Below are 24,530 nucleotides of genomic sequence, written 5' to 3'. Positions count from 1 at the left end.
TCACTTTGACATCATGGGGGACATTGCTAATGGAGTTACGAAGGCAGTAGATAGGAGAAAAGAAACCTGCCTTCTCAACCATAAGGGATAATGGTCAGGTTTCACGGTTAGCTGGTAAAAACAAAAGCGCAAGAGCTTCTTTTCACTCACCACTTTCCAGCGGCGTTCAATGCAATTATAATAATAACTTAATCGTAGAAGTAGTGAAGACAGCAAACAGTGGATTCAAAGTCCCAGAATTCAGTGCAGCTATAGTTATGGCACAGACTATCAGCAGGTAGTTGAATGGCATTGTGGGTAATGTAGGAAACCACTTCTTAAAGGCTAGAACTTCAAGGACAGAACAAAGGATCATTTAAGGATAGAACAAAATGAAATCAACCCAAACTGCTCTTAGATTAGCATTCTGGGAAATCTTGTGTAACTCTGAAGCTAGTCATATGAAAGTGCTAATCATTACTATTTGTTACATCTTGTGTTTCATTTAAACAGGAGCCCACATGCAGTTTCTTAATTTCTCAACCGAGGCCAACCATGACTTTCTGGAGATCAGGAACGGCCCTTTTGACACTAGCACTGTGATTGGACGATTCAGTGGGCAGGATGTCCCGGCATCTCTTCTAACTACGTCTCATGAAACCACAGTGTATTTCCACAGTGATCATTCCCAGAACAAACCAGGATTCAGATTTGATTATCAGGGTAAGAATGTGTGAATGTCTAGAGCTCCAAGTTTGTTTGAGTGTAAATCATCATACTTTAAAAAGCATAAATCTGTATGTCTGACTCTAAAAACGCCAAGGGTAGAATATTTATCGCAGTACTTCATCAAAGCAAACAGGATTACAAATGTTACAATTCATCACTGTAGTCCAACAGCATGCAAAAACACTCCAACAAAAGAAATTAATTGAATGCCTTTGTTATTTACATTCTTAGTCAATCACTCACTTACAGTAACAGGCATAATTATATAAAGCCGTAAAAATTTAGTGGGCCTGAACTGCTTCTGTCAATTATATATTCCGTGAGTCTCATGACTTATAAGTATAACTCTGAAATTAAACTTCAGAGATAAATTAAACTTTATTCTGAGATAAATTAAACTTTATCTCAGAAAGGGCAACCATAGTCGGTGCTGGAATAAACATTTGCAGAATTGAAAAGCGCTACCAATATTTACATAATTATGTGAACATCATCATATAAATCAGACTTCATATTCAGCGTGTGGCTTATTGCGCACTAAAGATGCTTTGATCCATTGAAATCAATTTCCTTAGTCAGATTTTTATCCCTGGGTTGTCTCTCACCCCTGCATACATTCTTGAGCATTTGGCATTTTAAAATTAAATTGGTTGAGGTGGGTGTGCAGGGGTTTTTTTAAACCTGAAGTAGGAATCAGATCAGCCTCTGCTATGCTTTTCATAAAATGTCTTTAAGGAGTGCTATTAAGATAACGGTTGCACGCCGATATGAAGAATCACCGAGTGACCTTAAATTTTGTTAAGTAAAATGTGCAGTTTTGTGCAGTCCATAAGAATTCCAGCTGTTGTTTTATGTGATCTTTCTATGACCTTTCTAAGCCCGGAGTCAGTGCAAAAATGGTTCATTACCAGTGTGTAATGTTATTTAAAAGCCTCGGTCACCCTCTCCGTCTCTGCCTTGTGAAAACTTTGGACTGAATTGTTCTTCTGAAAAGACATTAAACTTCCTGTACAGTCAGTCCCTTCAGTTTATCAAAAATAGACATCTGCTGTGTATAGAGCCAGAGCTCATATCGATCTTGACTGCAATCACAAAAACATTATTATAGGCGCACAAGTCCAATCTTGGACTCTGACAAGCTGTGTTTTTGATCGACTTCTGAGATTGGTTTTATGTCTGCTTGTCTTTGTTCCTTAGCCTATGAGCTCCAAGAATGTTCAGACCCCGAGCCTTTTCACCATGGAGTGGTGGTGGGTGCTGGGTACAATGTAGGCCAGTCCATCTCCTTCGAGTGTTACCCAGGATATCAACTAATGGGTCAGTCCATTCTCACCTGCCAACATGGTACAACCCGTACCTGGGACCATCCCTTTCCTCGGTGTGAAGGTAGAGTCCATTCAGCTTGTAACAGTAATGTTCAGAAAAAAATGTAAATACTGTGTGTGCTTTATTTGTCAGATTGTAGTAGGTTGTAGTTGCATTGTTTGACTAACATTATTTAATGGGAAAGAGACAATCATTTTTTTAGCCCATTGTACACAAATCCAAGCCTTCAAAATTCTAGAAGTTGGAATCAAGGTAACGTTACTGTAAGGCCTATTTATATACATATATTCATATTTAAAGCTACAGGATGTAAGATAATGGAATTTTGTTCTCTTTGGTATAAAAATGCAATTGCAAGCTACTTGTAGAAAAGATTTCATAATGCAGGTTGTGCTGCACTCTTCCTCCAGTGCTTTCTCCACTGTTGTTCTGTTTAGCATTGAGAGAATCACACAAACAAAACGTATGCATACAATAAGCCATGCAAGACATTAGGCAGGGATTTATGTGTATTGTCAATAAGAGTGAGTTTTAATGTTTGTACACTACGATACAAAATCAGTTTTAATAAAAACCATGTCATAACCTTTTGTCAACAAAAATCACAAAAAAACGCAACAAAAATCAATGCCAAAATAATCTAAAGAATTCTTATGCCAGTTGTTATGCAAGTCTTTATACACTTTTATGCATATTTATGTCAGTTGTCATGAAGTGCCTGTGCAGGTTTCATGTAGCCATATGAACACTGATCTTAAGGAATGTGTTGTCATGGAGTCTTTTAGTGCATATAACTGCATAGTTGTAAAGTAATGCTACCCAGGACTCCAGGGAATCCATAAATAATAAAAAAAAACTACTATATTTTGCTGCAGTCACATCAGCAGATTTTTTGGACGAAACAGGAAGATGCTGCATGCACTGAGATACTGGTGCAGGACCTCAAGGCATGCTGGAATGACTGAGTGCTTACATAGCAAAAGCAAGTTTTCAAAGACCAGACAGATGCTTTTCCATGTCAACACTCAGTCAAGTGTACAGTCTGGCCATTTTCTGCCCTAGCGGGTAGATTTTTGACACTTTTTCCCAGTAGTATTATGCCAATACTGAACTCTGCTTTTATTATTATTTGTTATTTATTTAACTTATTCACCAGGCTTACAAATATATCTCTACACCCTTTTTCCATTTTAATAGATCTTAGTTTTTTAACCATCTCTATAGAGTATATTCAGCCGCAATAACAAACAGGATGCAAAGTATTTGTTAACACAGAGAAGAAAATGTTTGACTGACAGCAATCTTAATCAGATTGTTTGACTGTACATTAAGTGAGAAGCAGATGTATACTTATTATTAAGTTTCTGGTCATGCACATGTCAAATATAGCTTTTAACTGTATGTTTTTGGCCCAATTTTGCTGTCATAGACACTAATCACACATCATAAGAGTATTCTTTGCTCGTGAGGCTGTCTTATAATGCATAATGTGATGTGCTCACCGACAGCTGATTTAGTACCATTGAAACCAAAGACAGCCAATGACAAAGTTTTTGTAGTGTCTGAAATTTTTAATTAAAATCTCAAAGTGTGACTGCTGCTACGATGTTCCTCTAAAAGCCACCAATCTTAAATAAATAATTATTTACTAAATTTTATTAAATTTCATTTAATAAAAAATGAACAAAAGCCACCAATAGGAGGACAACATAGGATAATAAGAAACAATGGAGAAATGTAAATGAAGCGAGTTAATGGTCAGAAAGAAAAAAAATAACCTGGATCGTGCTGATTGATGACATAAGCAGATCATTATTATCTTTAATAGCAGGTCTATCATTAGACCTTCACTGTATAATCTGACATGGAGAACACGTGTTTTTGCAATATTTTATAGAAAGATTTTATTGAGATCATCTCATTCAGAGTGACAAGTAATAATCTTAAAAGACAGTCTAAAACTCACATTTAACTTTTGACATTCCGTACTGTATTCAAGAGAATATTGGTTTTGTGCATGACAGACTTACGTCATCCATTGGACTGAGGTTCTGAAAGGAAGTTGGTGCTTGCTTTAGAACTTCTGCAGTTTACTTACTTGCTTCAATGTCAGTCCAAGATATCCCTTTTGTGTTCAAAATGAAACTGGAAAGAAGTAGTGTAACACTCAACACAACTTAGATAATCTAAACTTTTTTTTCCACTATCCAGAAAAGGTTGCAGTATTTATCATTGGACAAATCAATAGCAATTGGTAGTCAGTTCGAGCATTATTGCACTTCACCCTTGGTCTTTGCGTATTGATCAGAAGCATACTGAAAAAGCTTAGAGAGCACTTAAGAAGTAAGTGACATTTTTGATAGCTGCTAGTAGTAAGCCATCACTTGTCCTTTCTCAGTCTCTCTCTCTCTCTCTCTCTCTCTCTCTCTCTCTCTCTTTCTTTCTCTGCCAGACGTAGATTGACGGACAGGCCCTCGCATCGCCTTACACACTCTCCATAAAAGATTAGATTCAGGACTTTGTTCTGTGTGTGCAGTCATGCATTATACTTCCTCTATTCTGCACAGCCGGTGTGATCAATGTTCACCATGCTCACACCTACATGCCTACATCCTCCTGTATGCCCTTCCTCTTCCTCTATCCTCTCCTCCTCCAATGACTCAGTCACCAAAGTTAGGAAGTTGGCTTCCTGTAACTCTGGCCTCTTCCCTCTCCTCTACACAGCCCTGAGCTCATCAATAGAATCACTGCACGTTTCTGCTCAGTAGCGTGATGTACTTTTGATCAATGTCCTGATCAATAGTTCATTTAGCAGGCGAGGCAAAGGGAGCGAGCATGCTGCATTAGGAATTAACAAAGAAATTAAAAAGAAGTCACAAAAGACATGGTGGTATTGAGGTAGAGGACACAGAGAAACCTAGTAAATGTCCAGAGTCCACGTCTGCTTTCAGTGTGTGTGCTAATTCAGACTGGTTGTTTCTCTACGTCTCCAGCATGATTGAGGCGTAGGATCAGGATTTAATTTCAGACAGGCCAGGAATATTCAAATGCTGGAAATGGTTCTAAGTGTAGTGTGGCTTTAGGCAGAGTGATTTTTAAAGTGCACTTGGAAATGGGGCATGGGCAGAGAGAAGGAACGAGCCCTGTCTTGGGCATGTTCTGTTGCCCAAAGGGTTTGTGTGTAAGTTGGTATCTATGTCATTCCACCTCTCTCTTCGTTCTCCTGTCCCCTGGATAAGGTTATTCTCTTATCTTGCTGGAACATACCGACCCAGACCTTGCATGCTAACAGGCTTTCTAACTTAATCCTAGGCCACAGTGAGTCACATTAGGGGAAGAGTGGCAAAAAAAGAGAAGACTCCCATTTTTCTCTGATTCCCCTTGGAATTTGCTTTTGTGGAATTTCTTATTCATGGTGTCTTATTTATTTTATTTTTGCTTTTGCCTTATAGTGCCTTGTGGAGGGAATATTGCGTCAGACAATGGAACCATCTTTTCTCCTGGCTATCCGGAGGAGTACCCGAGCTCTGCAGACTGCACATGGCTAATCACGGTGGCCCCTGGCTTGGGCGTGCGCCTTAATTTCACCCTGCTGCAGGTTCATGGGCCCCATGACTTCATCACTGTATGGTGAGATAGCTGCTGGCTGATAGTGACTATAAAGCTAACAAATGGCAACTCTCTCAGACAGATCCTATGCTTGTTTTAAAAAGCGCTTTTTAATAGAACCAGATGCTGGACACAGTCATAACAGAGCACACAGCTCTGATCTGTCGTGTCATGTCCATAAATGTCCTATCTGTCCTGCCTATTATTGCTGTAAACAATGACTGCATCATGTGGCATGCTCATCATCCACACCAATCAGTCAACATTGCAAACTACAAATTTCTCCATAAGAATAAATTGGATTTGGAAGGCTGGTAATGGATTTTTGTGTATCACATTTGTTTCCATAGCTGCTTCCAGTGCTACAATTTCCATGCCCTTTTTTCTTTCCTTTGTGCTTTAATGGCTTGCTGGACAAGTGAGCAGCCAAAGCTTTAGTTCAGGGGATAATTCATCACCCTCCTAGCTTCTCTGTTTGTGTTGTGGAAAGTACAGGGTAACCACGGACATCTGTCTCTGTGTCACTATCACGTGTCTAACCTCTCAGCTTCTCTGGGACAGGTTATTAGTGCAGGTCTTACATATATCTATATGTCTAGTGTTAAATTAACAAAGTTATTCAAGATCTCTCAGATGAGTTCCATCAAAGCAGCCTTGAATCATCTTTAGTTAGTCCAGGAAAGTTGAACAAAACCCTGCAGTCTTAAGGCACACCAGTATACCAACCAAAATCATCTACCCTCCATTATACTGCAGTGTTGCTGAATTCTCAAACTCGTTGGTCAGGTGGTGTTGATTTTTCTATCAAATCTGCTCTGACATTAGTGCTGGCTTACAGGCTTATATTAATGAGCTTGGTCTAATACACTATCGTTTGTACAGTAACAGCTCATTCACAAGGAGTTGTATGGTGGACAGTCCACAAGATCTAAACCTAATAATAAACAGACAAAAAAGTCATTGTTCATGTCATTATTTAACAAAGATTAGTCACGTAATTAAGCAATATCACACAAGCTAGAGTGCGGTTATACTAAATATTAGTGTTTTAGGATGCTCCCACTTTCAGCTGCTCCCGTTAGGGGTCACCAGTGTGAATCATTGGTCTGCAAAATGGTCTGGATGCCCTTCCTGACACAACCCTCCCCAGTTTTATCCAGGCTTGGGATCGGCACTGGGAGTGTACTGTCATGCTTAGCCCCAGTGCCTGGGGTTGGTTCCCTGGCCGGTAATCAAACCCGGGCTGTCACTGTGAGAGTGCCGTGGCCTAACCACTAGTCTTCCAGGGACCTTTATACAACAGTTGTATAAACAAGAAATTAATATTGGGTAAGTGATATTTTGGACACAGTATGGCCAAATGTTCTGTTTATTTTTGCTCTGCTCGTTGTGCTAGGTGTTTCCAGTGAAATTGGTTTCCCTTCTTCCTTTCCATCTTCATCTGTCAAGCTGTAATATGTTAAATCAACAGTTATATTCCTGGAAAGTGTTATTTGCCATGCCCGCTGATCGTGTTGCTAACACTACTGTAGTAACTGTTTCAAACTAGTAAGTGGAATTTTATGTGGTGAGCACAGACGAGCATGGTGACATAAACAGTGAAACGTCCCAGTGCTGTAATACTAAATATAAGCACTCTTGGAATGCCGCTTGACCAATCAAATTAGTGGACCGAAACTAACTGTTGTATAATGGTTGATATGGTGAAGGAAACATTTATGGGAGACAGACATTTTGTATTGTCTTATTAAATTTAAGAGAAAGAGAAAAAGAGCAGCTATTGAGGGAATGACAGTTCATAGTTTGTGGCCACCAGAATCACATACCCATACGTGGTTCCTCCCCAGACTGTTGCCACAAAGTGCACAATTGTATAGAATGTCTTTGTGTGCAGTAGCTTCAAGTTTCCCTTCACTTGGAACTAAGAGGCCTAGCTGAAACATGTTCCTGCATAACAGTGCCCCTGTACACAAAGCGAGGTCCATGAAGACATGGTTTGCCAAAGTTGAAGTGGAAGAACTCAAGTGGCCTGCACAGAGCCCTGACCTCAACCCTACTGAACACCTTTGGGTGAATTGGAACAACATCTACACCTCAGGCCTCATTGCTCAACATCAGTGCCCAACCTCTCCAATTCTCTTGCTGAGGATGAGCAAATGATGCCCGAATGAGCAAAAACCTTCACAGCCATGCTTCAAAATCTAGTGGAAACCCTTCCCAGAAGAGCGTAGGTTATTATAACAGCAAAGGGTGACCAGCTTTGGAATGGGATGTTCAGAAAGCACATATGGGTGTGATGGTCAGGTGTCCATATACTTTTGGCCATATAGTGTAAGTGATAACAGAAACTAATTTGTCTCAGAAACATCCCACAACAAAGTGCAGAAATAAAACACTTCGGGGCATGCTGTCATTGAAAAGTGCATCAGGGTGGTAATCATACCATGCTGTCATTGATCATTTTCCTATAACGGCAAGGGGCAATATCTGTTTGTATGTATATTAGCAGAGGAAGCATTGGCCCTCATTCGATTAAACTTGCTTTTCCAGAGTACGTTATCAATGTAATGCCTTTGTAGAACCTCAGTGCAGTACAGCGTTTAATCATGTTTACACAAAACTAAGGTGTGATGTAATTAAATGTCCCTTTCTCAGTGTTGAAAGTGATTGTGAAGACAGCCAGGGAAAAGCTCCATCCTGGCAGCATGAATACTACAGCCACCCAGCACTCCTCCAGCCAGACAGGCTCTTCTGAATGCACAGTAGAGAGTGTAATCTCTAGCGCACACTCAGAGAGACACCAACAGACGGTTTTTAAACTGACTGACTGTAGTCGAAATTGGGATCGGGAAATGGCCAAATTGCCCCAGCTGCATGGAGAGATGGAAAAGATAGGTGTAAGTTTCTAAAGTAATTCAGTGCTCAGTCCTAGCCAGCAGGAGCCAGGATTGAGAATTTGGAGGGTATAGAGCACACTCCCTCAACGTGGAGGCTGTAATATGCAAAGGAATCTGTGAGGCTGGATTCCAACTCAATTTATAAAAATTCTATATGTCAGATCAAATAGAATTGAGCAGTGTGAGTAGGAATTTAGGAGAATTTAGGAGAATCCACTTGTTTAGGGAAACTGAATTGTGTCTCTTCTTTCTCCGCAGGGATGGACCACAGGAGAATGCACGAAAGCTTGGTGTGTTTACAGACGGTGAGCCTAATGACCCACCCAGCAGCACATCCAATCAGATCCTCATACGGTTCCGCAGCAACTCAGAAAAAGGTGGACTTTTCAAGATCAACTACCAAGGTATTTCTGCTTTCCTACCCTCATTCATTTTAAAGCAGATGGTTTCTTCAATTTATTTACACTGCAGCTTTCTCTCCCTCTCTCTTACTCCAGCCTATAGACTCGAATTTTGCTTACCCCCTCCCATCATCCCCAATGCAGAAATCCTGATGGCCAGCAAAGAGTTCAAAATAGGTATGTGCCCCATCTCTGTCTCATCCAGACCATAATATTAAGGGTGCCAGGCTTGAGCATGTGTGGTGTATAAGTGTGTGGCCTTTGCCAATGTACGCAGAACATTTTGAACATAGAAGCAGGCTGCCAGTTCATTTTCAGGCTTGAGCGCCTCTCATTAATAATGTTCCCAGAATAGCAGAGGCAGACACACACACACACACACCTCCCTCAGCACTAACACACTCCCTCCTCCAGAACTCACTTTGAGGAGGGAAAGCTGCTTCACCGCCAACACAACAAATCCCAGAGGGCTGTGCTGATATGCTGATTCATTGCCAGAGCTGGCAAATTGGTTCATACAGAATTCAAGACAGGAGATCTCATTGTGTTGCTTAAAGCAGCGTGATTATCCTATATTTCTTCATTTCTTTTTTTCTATACTGTGATTCTGGTAATCAGGCTGATTTTGATTATCCCAGTTACACAAAATACACTTATTTTGCAAAATGGAGCATTATATATAGATGGTTCATTAGATGACATAATTATTTATGCTGAGAGAATAACTGTTTCCTGGGAGTTTGTTGATTACAGACATTGTGTTTATTGCTTATTTTCTCAAAATTGACTTTCACAGTAGTTCACAGGTGTTTCTGCTAGACTTAGAGTTTTTCTTAGTTTCTTAAGTGAAAAAATTCAGTGAAATAACATAGATAAAGTGTGTTGTGTGTATTATAATAAATACACTACATAAATGTCTATGTTTTTTCGTATGAAAATGATTCATTCATTCATCTTTCACTATCCTCTTTATCCTGGTCAGGATCACGGTGAATCCGTAGCCTATCCCCGGAACACCGGGCATGACACATAAACACACCCTGAATGGGAGCCAGTCCATCACAGGACTGGCATGCACACACACAATCACATGCTCATGCACACCTAGGGGAAATGTAACATAGCCAATCCACCTTCTGGCATGTTTTTGGGAGGAAACAACAGAGACATGGGGAGAAAATGTGAATCTTAGCAAAGACATTAACCCGAGCTCAGGATCTAACCAGGGACTCTGGTGCTGTGAGGCAACAATGCTACCCACGTGCCGACCAATATGCAAAGTAACATACATGTAATGACAAATTTTAAGGTGTTTTTTATGCAAAAATATTCACGTCAACAAACTAATTTTATTCTGAGTAAATAAAAAATAAGCCTGTAAGAGTGGTACCAGGTCTTTACTTTATCACTGCTCTCCCTGCTCTGAAATGAACAGCTCCTTTAAGTGACTCACTTTGGGCCGATGCAAATTTCTCACGTTGCAAATTCATCATGTAATCAGGACTCCGTAGAGGTTTAAACAGCATTCTATCTCTGGCATTAACTCACACTGATTCTCTGCTGTTTTGATCATTGATTATGCACTACATTAGCTTAATTCACTGCTTTAGCAAAGGCTGTTGTCTTAGTAGTAAACACGCACACACACACACACACACACACACATACACACATAAATTATCCTCTGTTAGCTAGTTTGTTTACAGTTCCTGAATTAACTGCTAAATGCTGCTAAATCCATACAATTTGTTTATGCATCACGTTGACTGACCTTGTGTATGATTTTCTCTTTCTGCTCTGTCACTGTTACTAAATTCATGCATCCTCTTTCTGCAGTCTCAGGTAGAGGTTAGAATGAAAAGTGTGCTGTGCTGTTTCCCTAATTACACTGCAGCGCAGGCATGTCAAGTCTCCCTTTGTCTCTTTATCCCTCCCAGGATCCTTACTGTCATTATATCAGACAATGAAAGGAAATGCATTTCATCAAGCCTTGGGCAAGACAGAAATTACCGGCCATTGCTGCTGTTGATCTGTGCAGCCTGATCTATTTGTGGAGCTGATTAAGTGTGCCAGGCCTGCATTGAGATGGATAGGAACATCAGAATTTCAATGCCTTTTTCCATTTTTTGGCTGTCTACAGGTGATATAGTGCGCTACAGATGTTTACCGGGGTACCACCTCAATGGGAACAGCATCTTAACCTGCCGTCTGGGCACACACCTGGAGTTTGAAGGACCACCTCCTTCCTGTGATGGTAAGGTTTGGTGTTATATTAAGAAGATTTTACAGTGTTTGTCTAGTCTTTCTGAGTAGTGTTTGATTTTCACTGACTACAAAAACACCTCAATGGTTTTCAAGAAGTATTTAGAGAGTAAGGACGCATTGCTATCTTTAATAGTCTGACCTGCCCAGTCACATGACCTTAACCCGGTTGAGCTGCATGGCAGGGCATTTATGAGACATCTTCAGAAAATCTGTATGAATTGGATGTGTACAGCAGTTATACTTGCTAATGGTCCTTCTAATCATCATTTTATACCATTATTATTATTATTATTATTATTATTATTATTATGTTCTGCATTTGAGCCATGATTGTGATCTAGTCTTTAATGATTTTAAAAAGGACTTATTGCCTGTTATTGCAGGTAGTCTAAGACTGGATTGTATTTCATAATTCATATTTAAAGAAGAGAAGAAATAATACTATTTTCTGCATTAACTAGCCAAATATGAACACTCCACTATGCCTGAGGTCTCCTCATTCTTACCAATTTCATTTAGCCTCAAATTACCTAGTCATTATGCTCTTTTCATTATACCCTTTTCTCCTATCTCAGTGGAGGAGCATCAGCCTCAGCACTGGTTGAACATGTGACTCGGTAGTTGATGAGAGGATAAATGATGTGCTCACTGTGGAGCTATCATTCAAAAGCCAATTTGGACCGCTTCTGCACAGCAGTTCAGCATCTCAGTAGAATAAGTCCTGCTTAATTGAACTAAAATGACTTTTTCATGTATAAGAGTACTTGCATTCAGTCCCATGATCATACACACTCAGTGAAATGAGTAGTTCAGCATTTAAAGCTCCACACTCATTTTCCTACTTGGTCTTCTGTCAGCTGACTTTGGTTGTTCACAGCACACCAAATAAACTTGAATTATTTATAAGAAGTGCTCATGAATAATTCAAACTAATTAATGATGAATTGCTGTGAAGTCCATTTTTTTAAGGTATGGATCACCGTATGTGATTCAGCATCAAGTGATTCCTATAAGACGAACTACTAAGCTGCTTTTTATAGATTTATAAATCCTTCTTAGCATTCTAGGTACACTTTTTTTGCCAGATAAATTATGAAGTGGTTGTACTTTTGTGACAAGAACTCTGTAAAAAATGTAAAATAAATACTCTACACACACAAACACAAACACATAAATGGAAATGCAGTTAATTAATGCTATGTGCCACCTAAATCTAACCCTAACCTTAACCCGCATAACTCAAAGGAAAAAATGGCTCTTTTTTATTTAAAAAATCCCCAAAATATAATATTTGTTATATTTCTAATGACTTCTGTATTACTGTATTATTTTTATATAAATATGTGAGTTCAATTTAACTCACTAGTCCTCACTTATTCCAATCATTATGTGGACAGTTCGTCTTAAAAAAAAAAACTGCCGACACAAACATGCACCCACACACACACAAACACAATTTCTCTTCCTGTGTTTGTCCTCACTCAGCATGTGTGTAAATGGTGATTGGTCTTTTCTGTTTATTGGCAATGCATCGTAGGAAAGATTGCAGCTGTTTTTCAGACTTTGATGAAAGACTACAGAAGAGACACGGCCTAATAAATGCGACTAATTATAGACAGGAATCATTAGCGCTTCTAGCATAAGCAAGTATTACAGGGAGCAAAGAGTGGAAGGGAGCAGGAGAACAAGAGTGGAAGTAGCAGTGCCTGGTTTGCTTTTCTTTAGCGTAGCCTCGAAGATGACCTCCTCACCCTTCACTCCAGAGTTTTAACTCGAGTAATTCTTCTTATCATTATTTAAAGGTTGACGACAGCTAATCACACCACCTATATGAATAGGGCTTTATATTGAGCGGCAGCATGGTGGTGTGACACATGTTCTATTCAGTTGTCAGTTATATTATAAAGGCCACAGTTCATCAAGCAGAGCAGAGAGAGAGAGAGAGAGAGAGAGAGAGAGAGAGAGAAGGGGGGGGATATAGTGGGTATAGATATTATGATGTTCTCAGGTGCTCTTCTTCTCTGTAGTTTCATGGTTTGGTTGCTGGAAGAAAGGAATTTTAAAGAACATAGTATATTGAATAAAGGGATGTTTTTTTGAGACAGACAAAGGGAAAGAGGCATTGACAAAAAAAGAACATATAAAAGAGGATCGCTCAGTCTAACAAGCTAAGTCATATGGTTTAGATAAGTCTAGACGGACAAGAAAAAAAGGGCTAGTAGACAAACAGAAAGGGAGTGGGAGAGTAGGAACGGGAAGGCGGTGAGAAGAGAAAGAAGCACAGCTCATTGAAATGCAAGAGATATCCAGGCTGCAGCTGCCCCCATATCACGCTCCACAGTGTCTCACTGTACACTCTCATCATTCTCCTGCTTTCTCATCTCCCTCCAGGTCATCAATGCTTTCCGTTTGCTATCTCTGCTTAACAGAAAGGACCTCCATTTTTACTGACACATACAGTACACACACAAAAAAACCCAGATACCTGTATCTTCCAAAGAAACCTTGGAAATGCATTGTCCAAGGTAAAGCATTGTGGGAATTCCAGAGGATGGGACTGCAAATTAACATTAGTTGAATGTTTCTGTGTTGCATTTCATGCAGTAGTGTCTCCTGTGAGCATTGCAGTCACAGGGACACTGAGGTTTTCCCAGGCAAACACCCCCCAATGTCTCTTGACTCATGGATTGGTGTTCAACTAAGCAGCAAAGCAGGGCTAGCCATCACACTGCCATGGCAACTGAGGACAAAAGTGGAACGCTTTAGATTTGCCAGGTTAACATGTCTAATGTTCAAGCCAAGTCCGCTGAAGACAAATCAGAACCACTGATGGTTACATAGAGAAACTGTAGTGGAAAAAAGGGGACAATCCTTCACATTAATGCTCACATTATTTAATTAGTTAGGCATTAATTAACATTAACAAGCCAGGAACTTAGGCATTGTAACACACCTAACTAATATTAAGTAAGTTAAGTCATTTAAGTTAAGTGATTTAGCACGTGTATTAATTTATGTTGTTTAAAATGTTATTAAATGTTACTTTAGTTAATCTAGATGCACCTGCATTGACTGTTTATTCAATCCATGGCTAAAAATAAGCCCACATAACAAAAATTAAATTGCTAAATGTTGACAATTTACTGAATTCTGGTCTCTAAGTATAAATACTGGAACTTGTTTTTCAGCCTCAGTTCTGAATTTTGCCAATTAACAACCACAAACATATATGTTAATTAAGGTGTTGGCTTATACTGGTATTTATAGACTTAATTTTACTCAATGAATAATGAGCATTTCTTATGTAATTGCTTTTTTTCAGCAAGTCTGTGTGTATGTGTGAGAGTGTTTCCCCGTTCACACTACCATTACAGTCACATACACTACAGAGAGCTTAACATCAGGCTTATATATAGTGTACCACAGAGCTAAAAGCCTCCCCTGGAGTGAAATCAATAGAAAGCAACAAATGCCACCGCTGCAGAAACTTTCAAAAATAAAAGTGTGTTCAGTGTGCAGAGTTTGTTTATTGCGTGGTGTCTTCAACAATTTTATTAACCTCAGGAACCTGAGTGACATATTTCCTTAAAGATGGCCATTAATCTAAAGGAACTCATCACATGCCTGTGTGTAGATTTTGTTTCTAATATACGGCCATAGTGATGGTGAAAATGGTTTATGTATTTACATAGAATTCTTTGCTTACGGAGGTAACATGGCTGAATGGTGACAACAGTTAGTTTGTAATGCTTAACCAATAACAAAGTATGCCAATTTATGTTCCAGGTATTTTATTTATGCTGAATGGCTAATATATATACATATATATAAAAATATATATTTTACATTATAATATATAATATAATCTAAATCAATTCTGTACTATAGGCTGAGGTCATGGCTGAATTATGATTTACAAATTACAATATCAGAGTTTTAATATGATTTTCCAAATGAAAATCATCTGTAATCATTAGCATGAGATCCCTCCAGTCATTAGTGTACATGCTTACAGTGTATTTTATGTCATAGTGCGCCCACTGCTTATGTAATTCCTGATTTACATCTAGGTCATTTTATGTGTAGTCACGACATCAGTTTATACAACGCAGACAAACTCATATACACTTATTGTATGTAGTAAATATTGTTGTACTGAATCATTTGGCTGATGCTTACCTACAAACATCTTTCTTTATGCGGTGATGATGGGCTAGCATGAGCATTCATACGCCACTATGATTACCTTTGTGATTTAATGAAACAATGTGTACATTTTATATCCCCTGGAGCTCTACAGAGGTTCACAGGCCTCTGTATTTTACTCTCATAAATGAGATGTGTCAAAGCAAATCAGTGCAGTACACTTGCCTGGGCATGATATTTGCTCAGCACACTAGTACATGAAAGCTGCTCAGATCTGCTCAAGAGGAGCGCTTAATAATATTCTTACTCCTTAATCATTGTGCAGTTTGTACAATGCTAACCGTAACATTTTTCTAATTGAATTGTACTTACAATTCAGTACTTACTGAGCTCACAGCAAAATATGGCTGATACGGCATCCAATTCTAATGACATGAGGATATTAAGGACAATCTAATGATTTATTTAAAAAAGAATTCAAATTAATATTTTATTTTCAATCTATAATTTGGGTAATGGGGCTGTACTTTCACAGTGACTCTGTCAGTCACACAATATCACTGAAAAAAGGATGAGAGAAAGAAAAGAAAAAGGAACAAAATGACTTTTCCGGCTTCACGTGATCTTCAGGAAATTTAAAGATGCAACTTCTTGTTGAACATGTGACTGGAAGGATATTTGCAATATTTCTTGGGATGAATGTGTTCAGGTAATAGGCTAGAGTGAATGTTATTTTTAAAATTTACAATTTACATTTCAACTTGCAATGGATGCTTCTTGGAAAAGAACGTTTCAAGGATAAGATGTTAAATGGATTCACACAGTAATAACAAAATAACAAAATTTTCTAAATGTAAAGGTGAAATCCAGTTATAAGTTTTCTAAGTGCTGTAGATAGGTTTTATGAATGTTTGAAGTTATTTATCTGAACCATGCACATAGGAAGTTGTAAAGGACACATTGCACTTTGTTCTGAATGTCTTTTGCCTTTGTATTACAAATTGTATTTGTAAATGTAATAACATATATATATATATATATATATATATATATATATATTTATATATGTAATTGTATACATGGCATTCTAGTGTTTTATGGAACTGGCTTCACAGATTTTCACTAAGTAGGGTACAGTTTGTCCAAATTGTCCATAGGAATCTTTTTATGCAGTAATTATGGCAAGTGTGAGAAGTCAAATGCTGCCATACATACATACATACATGTATGTATATATATGCGTGTGTGTGTGTATATGTGTGTGTAAAAATTCCTCCTCATGCTGTCATGTGGACAGAAAGCATGAACATATATGCACTATTCTATTCACTGAAACAGGCTGTCTTTCTGTCAACAATTATATCTTTCAGTATAGAATAAGTTCAGGTATCTATCCTGAAACTTGACTTCTGTGTAACAGACATGCAAAGAATGAGGATTATTTGAAAGGAAGATGCACAGATCAGTGATTGGATTTACTGGAGCAGTTACTCTCTTCTCTCTTCTAAACTTGTTAGATCACTATTTGCATTGCACGATTAGCCACATAAAAAGATGAGAGGAATTAGAACCCAACATTCTACTCAATTCTACCTTAAACCTTTTCCAAACATGTGGAAATCATAGTGGTAACCCAATCACACTCACACCATCCAAACTCTGCAGCTCCAGTAGATTCATTTAGAAAGTAAAGAAATGGAAAATCCATATTTCATTTCCAAAATCCAGGTGTCATGAATATTTAATGGTAACATTTTTTTTCTGTCCAGCTTCTAGTCTGCTTCAGAGAATATAGTTTATAACCTCTGTGACTAGAGAAATGAGATGGAATATTAGAAACATGTCAGAGGTGAGGCTTTATTCCTCCGTGTTGTCATTTATTCAGACAGCCACAGCATAAATAAGAGGGATGCTAATACCAATGTGAAGTGATGAGAACAGGCTCTGCATAAAGCATGATAATTCAAAAAATAAATGTGGGAAGGTGTCATGGCCTCACAAGTACACTGAACAAGTGTTATGTCTGTACATTACAGTTTGGGGTACTGCATGGTACATAAGTAATAAAGCCTGACAGAGCATGTAGAAAAATAATCAGTGATATGATGCTGATATGATGGCATTACCACCTCAAATTTATAGCAGCACTTCCTGAACTATTTTATTACTCCTATAACACAACAATCGGCCAACAATTACTTTTTTCTTTATTTATTAAAGAATGACAAATAGAAACAAGTTAGTTCCTGTTATCAGTTATGTTATACCAACTACAACCAGTCATTCCTTCACCAGACTCTCTCTATTTTTTGAAGTTTATAAGACAAAAAAAAACGCAGCTTGTCATGTTACCGAGAAACTGCAAAGCTGTCTGGCCTGAACATGTCCCTGTGTCAGAAAACATAAAGTTACAGCATTTTCTCTGACGGTTACAAAGCACTGACACTGGAGACTCCTTCCCAAAAACTTCAACATATCAACAATTACACAGGTTTTTTTGCTTTTGTTTTTGTTTTTATCTGCTTATATGGAACATCTACTATATACTACAGTAACATTAGAATGAGTGCATTAATATAATCCTTGCAGCTGGACGTTCTGTCAGATCTGTGCTATAAAGAAAATTAATCAACAATTTCTGACTGACCAGAATCGAGAATTCAACAGTGCTGTGGAAAATATGCTTCTCATCTCATCACAGGCCAAAGAAACTCATAAGAAAGTCACAGTAATGACCTCTACATATGACATGTCAGTTACACTCCTTGGTAAATTACAATCCTATTCTGGAAATATATCTGGGAAACGATACAGCTTTGTAACTAAACAGGCTAATGGATAAATGAAGCATCAATTCTCCAGACAGCAAGGATACTTATTATACAGGCTAAGCAGTATTTTTTCACAGCTCCTGCAACACGTACACATCTGTGTGTCCGACTTCCAAAATGACTTGAATTCAGCACCTGCAAAAGATTGTTCCATTTTTAAATTAAATGAACTGAGACCTCTATCTCACACACACTCACACAACACACACACACGCACCTTGATGTAGACAGAGCCTGACATGAATTTGTCAAATATCATATGCTTCTTTTTTTCACGTCAGGGGTCCTGCTTTTAGAGCTGGAGAGCTAGCAGTGGTGGAATTTGAACTGTTCTGACCCTAAGTTGTGCAGAGGCTTGGCTGCTGGCTTTCTCATATAACATTTAGAAAGAACAAATGTTGCATTGATCGCTACAGTAGGTCATCATTCAGCATTGATCCTTTTATGAATCTGTTCCTCGTGCTTTCAAACCCATTAAATAAAAGCTTTTTTATTGCTGCTTAAAAACTAGACTATCTTGTCTAACCTCAGTGGTCTAGACATCACTGTTGATCTGCCTCAGTGACTCTGTTTCCTTTGCAGGACTACAGATTTGCATGTGTGTATAAGTAACCTGACTCTTTCTCTCTCTTTCTCTCTCTGATCCTCCCAGTGACGTGTCCAATGAATGAGGTGCTGACAGCCTCTACAGGAGTGATTCTGAGTCAGTCCCCGGGCAGCGGCTTCCCCCACTTTGAGTCCTGCTCCTGGGTAGTGAAGGTGGAGCCAGGCTACAACATTACCTTCACTATTGAACACTTCCAGACCAGCAGACAGTTTGATGAGCTTGAAATCTTTGATGGTGAGTGTTTTAAGTGGTTTTTCAATCCCAACAGTTATGATATCATCACTAATGGTATCTTCTTCTTCTTCTTCTTCTTCTTTTGCCAAAAGTCATGATTTTAAATTTAGGGGGGAGCAAAGGTCATGTGAAGAATAATACATGATGGGTCGTGCTGTTAAAGAAAAATAATCCACCCTGGGGTGATGTGATATGAAGAGGATAAAAGCACTATATTCCTAAAGCATGTGCCAAAATGTGTTATTCCTCTTATACCACAGCGATTTGCCAAAGATTACAAGTTTATTTATTAACAAACAACACACTGTACTTTTTAACAATTTATAGTTACATTTAATCTCATGGAACATCTGCAAGACTGTTCCTTCACCAGTGTCTGTTTTTCTCTCTTGAAGTTAATGAGACAAAACACAAAATAAAATGCAGCTTGTCAGTTATACAAGAAACCAGAAAATACAGAGTCCTCTGTCCTGAAAACTTTCCTGTGGTGCCATGGCAGAAACTGACTGTTACAAAGGAACTCTGTTCGTAAATATTAAGCAATCAGCTCCTAACAAAATCATCAATCATATCAATAATTACAGATTTTCTTTTTAAATAACAACACATTTTGTAATCTGTTTATTTTTAGACTTAGATTAAGTGCAGCATCAGCTGTACAAGTCCCTATGTGTGAGCTGTTACTATAGAAATAATAAATTATTAGACATAAGCACATTACTATAAGCCTATCTTTTGTGTTACATCTGGTACTATTGTCAGAGCCGTGCTTGTAATCAAAAATTAATCAACACCTTCAGATTCAAGAATTCAACACCACTGTTGTATAACATACAATTAACATCCAGAGTTCTTCATATGAAGCAAGCATCAAATCTAAAAATAGATATTAGTACTATAAATACATAACATATACTAGTTTCATGTTGTTCCCAAAACACTACTGAATGACATATGCCAAGTTACTGATATTTTATCTGGCTAATTTAAATTCCCATCATATACCTGTATGTCATCACTGAATAAACTAACAAAATTTATTAAGTGAATATGCCAAGTTCTTGTATATTTTTGGGACAGTAGTGCGCCTTTGATGCAAAAGAGACAGGTAGGACAGACGCACGCTTTTTCACACAAGCGTGAGTCACACAATGACATCCAAACTTGAAAAGGCAGTGGAAATTGCTTTAGTCTGCAAGAATGGCACAAGGGCAGCTAGTGGGTCATGGCCCACACTGTGGGTCAAAATGCTCCCATTTAGGGTGAGATTAGAAACTGGATTAGAGAGCCAACAGGTCAGTGCACATACACAGAGGGTCAGCACATTGTGGACGCCATTACAACGCAAGAAAAGATCACAGTTTAGTGGTGTCAGAGGAAAAGATTCACAATCAACTTTCTTCTTTCTTTGTTCCTGTCTTCTTTGATTGTATCAAATGTTTAAATGAATTTCACACATTTCTAACAATTTAGTGCTGCATGAGCTCTCTCATTGCAGTATTGCATAGTAAGCCTGTAGCTTTTGCCTTTCCTATGAAGCAACCTAAATTGAATTTGATTCACTGCTTTTCTGTTTTTCTGTTCTGTTCTGTTGTTACTAGTTTCCACATTTTAGATGGATAGTGAGACATCAAAGCTATAAAATAACAAATGAAGGATTGTGTAATGATCAAAAAAGCATTACCAGAATTAAAATGTGGATGGAAGTGTGTACACATGGAGGCTTTTATGCATGAATTCATCATTATCTGCTTTATCCTAGTCAGGATCACAGTGGATCTGGTGCCAATCTCTAACATCACACACACATATTCATGCAGTCATTCACTTCTAGAGGAAATTTAGACTGGCTGGTCTACCTGCTACATGTTTTTGGGAAATGGGAGGAAACCAGAGAACCCAGAGGAAATGCGACAGACAGTAACCTGAGTTCAGGATTAAACCAAAGTCCCTGGAGCTGTAAAGTGGCAACTCTACCCTCTGTGGCAACACTGAGGCTTGTTTTTCATGTTTGTACATTTGTGCCCATCAAAGTGTGCAAACCATATCTGACAATCTGTAGACAGACCATCTAATAATGCTGAGACTAATTTGTTTAATGTCAGGTGTCATTATGCGACAGAGAATACAAATGTTTCAGTTTCATACAACCTAAAATGAATTTGTCATAGGTTTTTTAATATACTGTATATAATAAGTGTCAACTGACTTGAAAACCTAACTGTTCATTTCATGAAATGAAGAAACAGATTTGGTAGTTGACACTGTTGTAAATGTGTTTGTACTCCGAAATAGAGTGTGTGAGATTTCAAGGCTCTGTACTCAGGCATGCGTACAAACACATTTGTCAGATTATCCTTGCGAGGACCAAGTATATATTATATCCATTTATATATTTATAAATGCAGCTACCTAATGCTATGCCTACAGCTAAACCTAACCTTACCTCATTACATAAGGGAACCTTTTGGCTCTTTACATATATATATATGTATTTCATATACATATATATATATATATATATATATATATATATATATATATATATATATATATATATGAAAGCTGCAATTTTGGGGGAAAAAAAAAGTTTTCCTTGTGGGGACCAGCCAAATGTCAAAACACGCACTACGAACTGAATGTCCCTCAGATTGAACGATCTACTACTGAAATTTGGATCAAATAGCTGTTAAGTGAAGGATTTTACACTGATGTCTGTTTTACATTCATTTCACCGATGTGTTTGTATTCAAGCCACACTGTGTGTGTGTGTGTGTGTGTGTGTGTGTGCTGTTTAAAACCTGACCGAGCATGAATGATCTATGGGCTGCATTTCATACAGAAGTGAAAGTGAAGAAAGGGTAAAGGTAGAGTTAAGTGAGGCTCAGTGAATGGTTATGTCTGAACAGGAACACACTCTATTTTAATGGCTGACAAAGCCTCTCAGCTGCTGTGTGTTTGCTTGGCATTTGGGCACAGTGTGGGCTGCACCTTAGGGGAGCTGGCGTGCTTACCAGTGATTACAGCATCGTATATTACGCTGAGCTGAGGAGTTAGCGACTTCCATTATACTGTATAGTGCCAAATGTAACCTTCCAGAGAGGTCAAGTTCTAGCCATTCTAAATTTTACACACACAAGGCTAGTGGAAAATCCTGTGATGTAGAGACTGTGGATTGTGGACTTCTTCTTCTGGTGATCTGAAAGTGCCCCTGCAGACGGTGTGTTAAAGGTTCCATGATGCTAGCTATATAGGAGTATATATATATATATATATATATATATATATATATATATATATATATATATATATATATTATTATTATTATTATTATATTTGTGTATTAAAATGTAGAGCTGTGGTTAATGGAAATGCTTGTCGTTTGATACAGCAAATGTCCAATGTACATATTTACCATATCCATAAAAAAACACTCATTTTCCGATTAGCTGACAGGTGTGTATTAATATATCAGGGCACTGCTGAAGTAGATCCACTTTTAATCACAGTTCTAAATCACTGCTCTTGATAATATTTTTGCAATCAAATGGAACTTATGAATTAGTGCTTTCGACTTAGAAATGTGAACACGCGCTCTCTTGCAATTCAAGTGGTTATAGTCATGAAAACACTGTTGCTAAGCAACAGGAAATTATGAACACTGACTATAAAATACCTTATGATTGAGGCTAATGATTTAGCTAACTGGCACATAGAAGGTAAGTCTTTTATATGTGGAAAGCGGAAAGGCAGAATAACAGGAGAAACATAACAAAATTATCAGGAATTCTCCTCAAATATGTTGGTACATTACTAGGAAAAGTCTCTATCTGACTAAAATTACACTGTAATTACATTTGGGCTTCTTTCACTTAAATGGCTTCACCATATTGAGAAACATCAATAAGTTGTTCTCAGAAAATTTTGACTTTTAAAGTGTTGAATACCACAAGAGCAGGCTGTTCAACTGGAATATACTCATAAACACATGGAACAGAACAACATTTGAACTCTGCATATCAACATGTTGAAATATAATCATGGCCGCTAATATTAATAACAGGTTAGACTAGGCTGTATTTATGGTATGCTATCACCTTCACTATTTTAACATCATTCTGAAATGAGTAAAACACGCTTTTAATTGCTGTTAAGTGGTCATGGTATAAGCAATTTTATACCACAGTGCTGTCCAATTCTCAAATCTGAATGTTATTTAACAAAGAAAAACATACAAGCATTGATATGGATAAGCTTTCTGTACAGAGACATTTATATAATATTTATAGCAGGAGTCGCCAGTGTCAGCGCTTTGTAACAGGCAGTAGGTTTTCAGAACAGAAGACTTAGCGCTTTCTGGTTTCTCAGTAACAAGACAAACTGTGCTTTTTCTGTTTTTCTGTTTTTTCTTCAGGAGAGAGAAATCCTTTGCTGTAACAAGGAACTAAATAACTTTCGTAAATATAAATGGATAAAAAGTATTACATGTTCCTGCTGTTGTACTTAATATAATTTGTAATTGTTGGCAAATTGCTGTGCTATGAAACAAGGATAAATAGGATAAACACTTTGGAAATTGCTGTTATAGGAAAATAATCAACTTCAGACTTCACCCCATCATTGATTAATTTCCTATAATAGCACACCCCATCATGTTTTATTCTTTACTAAACGTGTGCTTATGTGTTCTAATAGCTAAAATATAACAGCTTTGTCTGCTTTGTGTTGTGGGCATCTCATTGGGATGATCTCTTATATAAAGTCTAGAAGAGATTTGTTATTCTCAGATTTATGTTGTGCAAGGTGCTGAAAAGCAGGAGAAAAAAATTATAAAGCATTGCCATTAATTCAGAAGTGCAGCTCTCTTGTGTTATAATCAAATCCATTTTTTTCTTTTAAGGTCCATCGAGACAGAGTCCTCTTCTCATCACTCTAAGTGGGAACTACTCATCCCCTCTGGGCATCACCAGCTCTTCCAATAAAGTCTACCTGCACTGGTCATTTGATCACACCTCCAGCCACAAAGGCTTTCGAATTCGCTACTCAGGTGAGCTAGTGATGGTGACGATACTCACTGCTAATGTACATATCCATTTCTAATGCCTCAGACTAGAGATTTAGAGATTGGTATTGGTGACACCTGATGAATCCTGTATGATGTATTGTTGTGTAAATATTTAAAACGTTTCCGTATGCTCCTTATCATCAGAAGGCTGATGATTATCAGTTTCAGAAGGATGACTAATCATCTGCTGCTCTCGCACAGTGGGACCAGTTCTCTCCTGCTGACAGCGTCTTTAGTTTTCTGCTCTCTTTTCATGCTTGATGGAGTTTTGATAGCCAGATCAGTGGCAGGCTGAGTTAGTGGCACCAGCATACAGGTTTGCATCCCCAATATGGACCACCCTGCTGAAGTACCTTGGGAAGAAACAGATGGCAAGCCAGATTCTAAACATTCTACTGTTTGCTTTAATAATCCATCTTTTATCTCCACAGGCTGGCTCTC

At 38.1% G+C, this 24,530-nt stretch overlaps 1 protein-coding gene across 1 annotated transcript in view; it reads left to right on the top strand.

Annotated features, from left to right (window-relative positions):
- Nucleotides 1–24,530, top strand: part of csmd2 (CUB and Sushi multiple domains 2) — a 309,743-nt gene that overhangs the window by 245,342 nt on the left and 39,871 nt on the right. The window contains exons 41-48 of the mRNA XM_053228691.1: nt 493–702; nt 1,906–2,094; nt 5,487–5,664; nt 8,799–8,944; nt 9,038–9,118; nt 11,082–11,195; nt 18,836–19,024; nt 23,925–24,071. Coding sequence (XP_053084666.1) covers nt 493–702; nt 1,906–2,094; nt 5,487–5,664; nt 8,799–8,944; nt 9,038–9,118; nt 11,082–11,195; nt 18,836–19,024; nt 23,925–24,071 — 1,254 coding nt within the window. The remainder of the gene's footprint in view (nt 1–492; nt 703–1,905; nt 2,095–5,486; nt 5,665–8,798; nt 8,945–9,037; nt 9,119–11,081; nt 11,196–18,835; nt 19,025–23,924; nt 24,072–24,530) is intronic.

The sequence above is a fragment of the Pangasianodon hypophthalmus genome, chromosome 23 (genome assembly GCF_027358585.1).
Source record: "Pangasianodon hypophthalmus isolate fPanHyp1 chromosome 23, fPanHyp1.pri, whole genome shotgun sequence".
NCBI classification, from domain to species: domain Eukaryota; kingdom Metazoa; phylum Chordata; class Actinopteri; order Siluriformes; family Pangasiidae; genus Pangasianodon; species Pangasianodon hypophthalmus.
The sequence above is the reverse complement of the archived record's forward strand: the minus strand, read 5'-3'. Positions and strand labels throughout refer to the sequence as shown.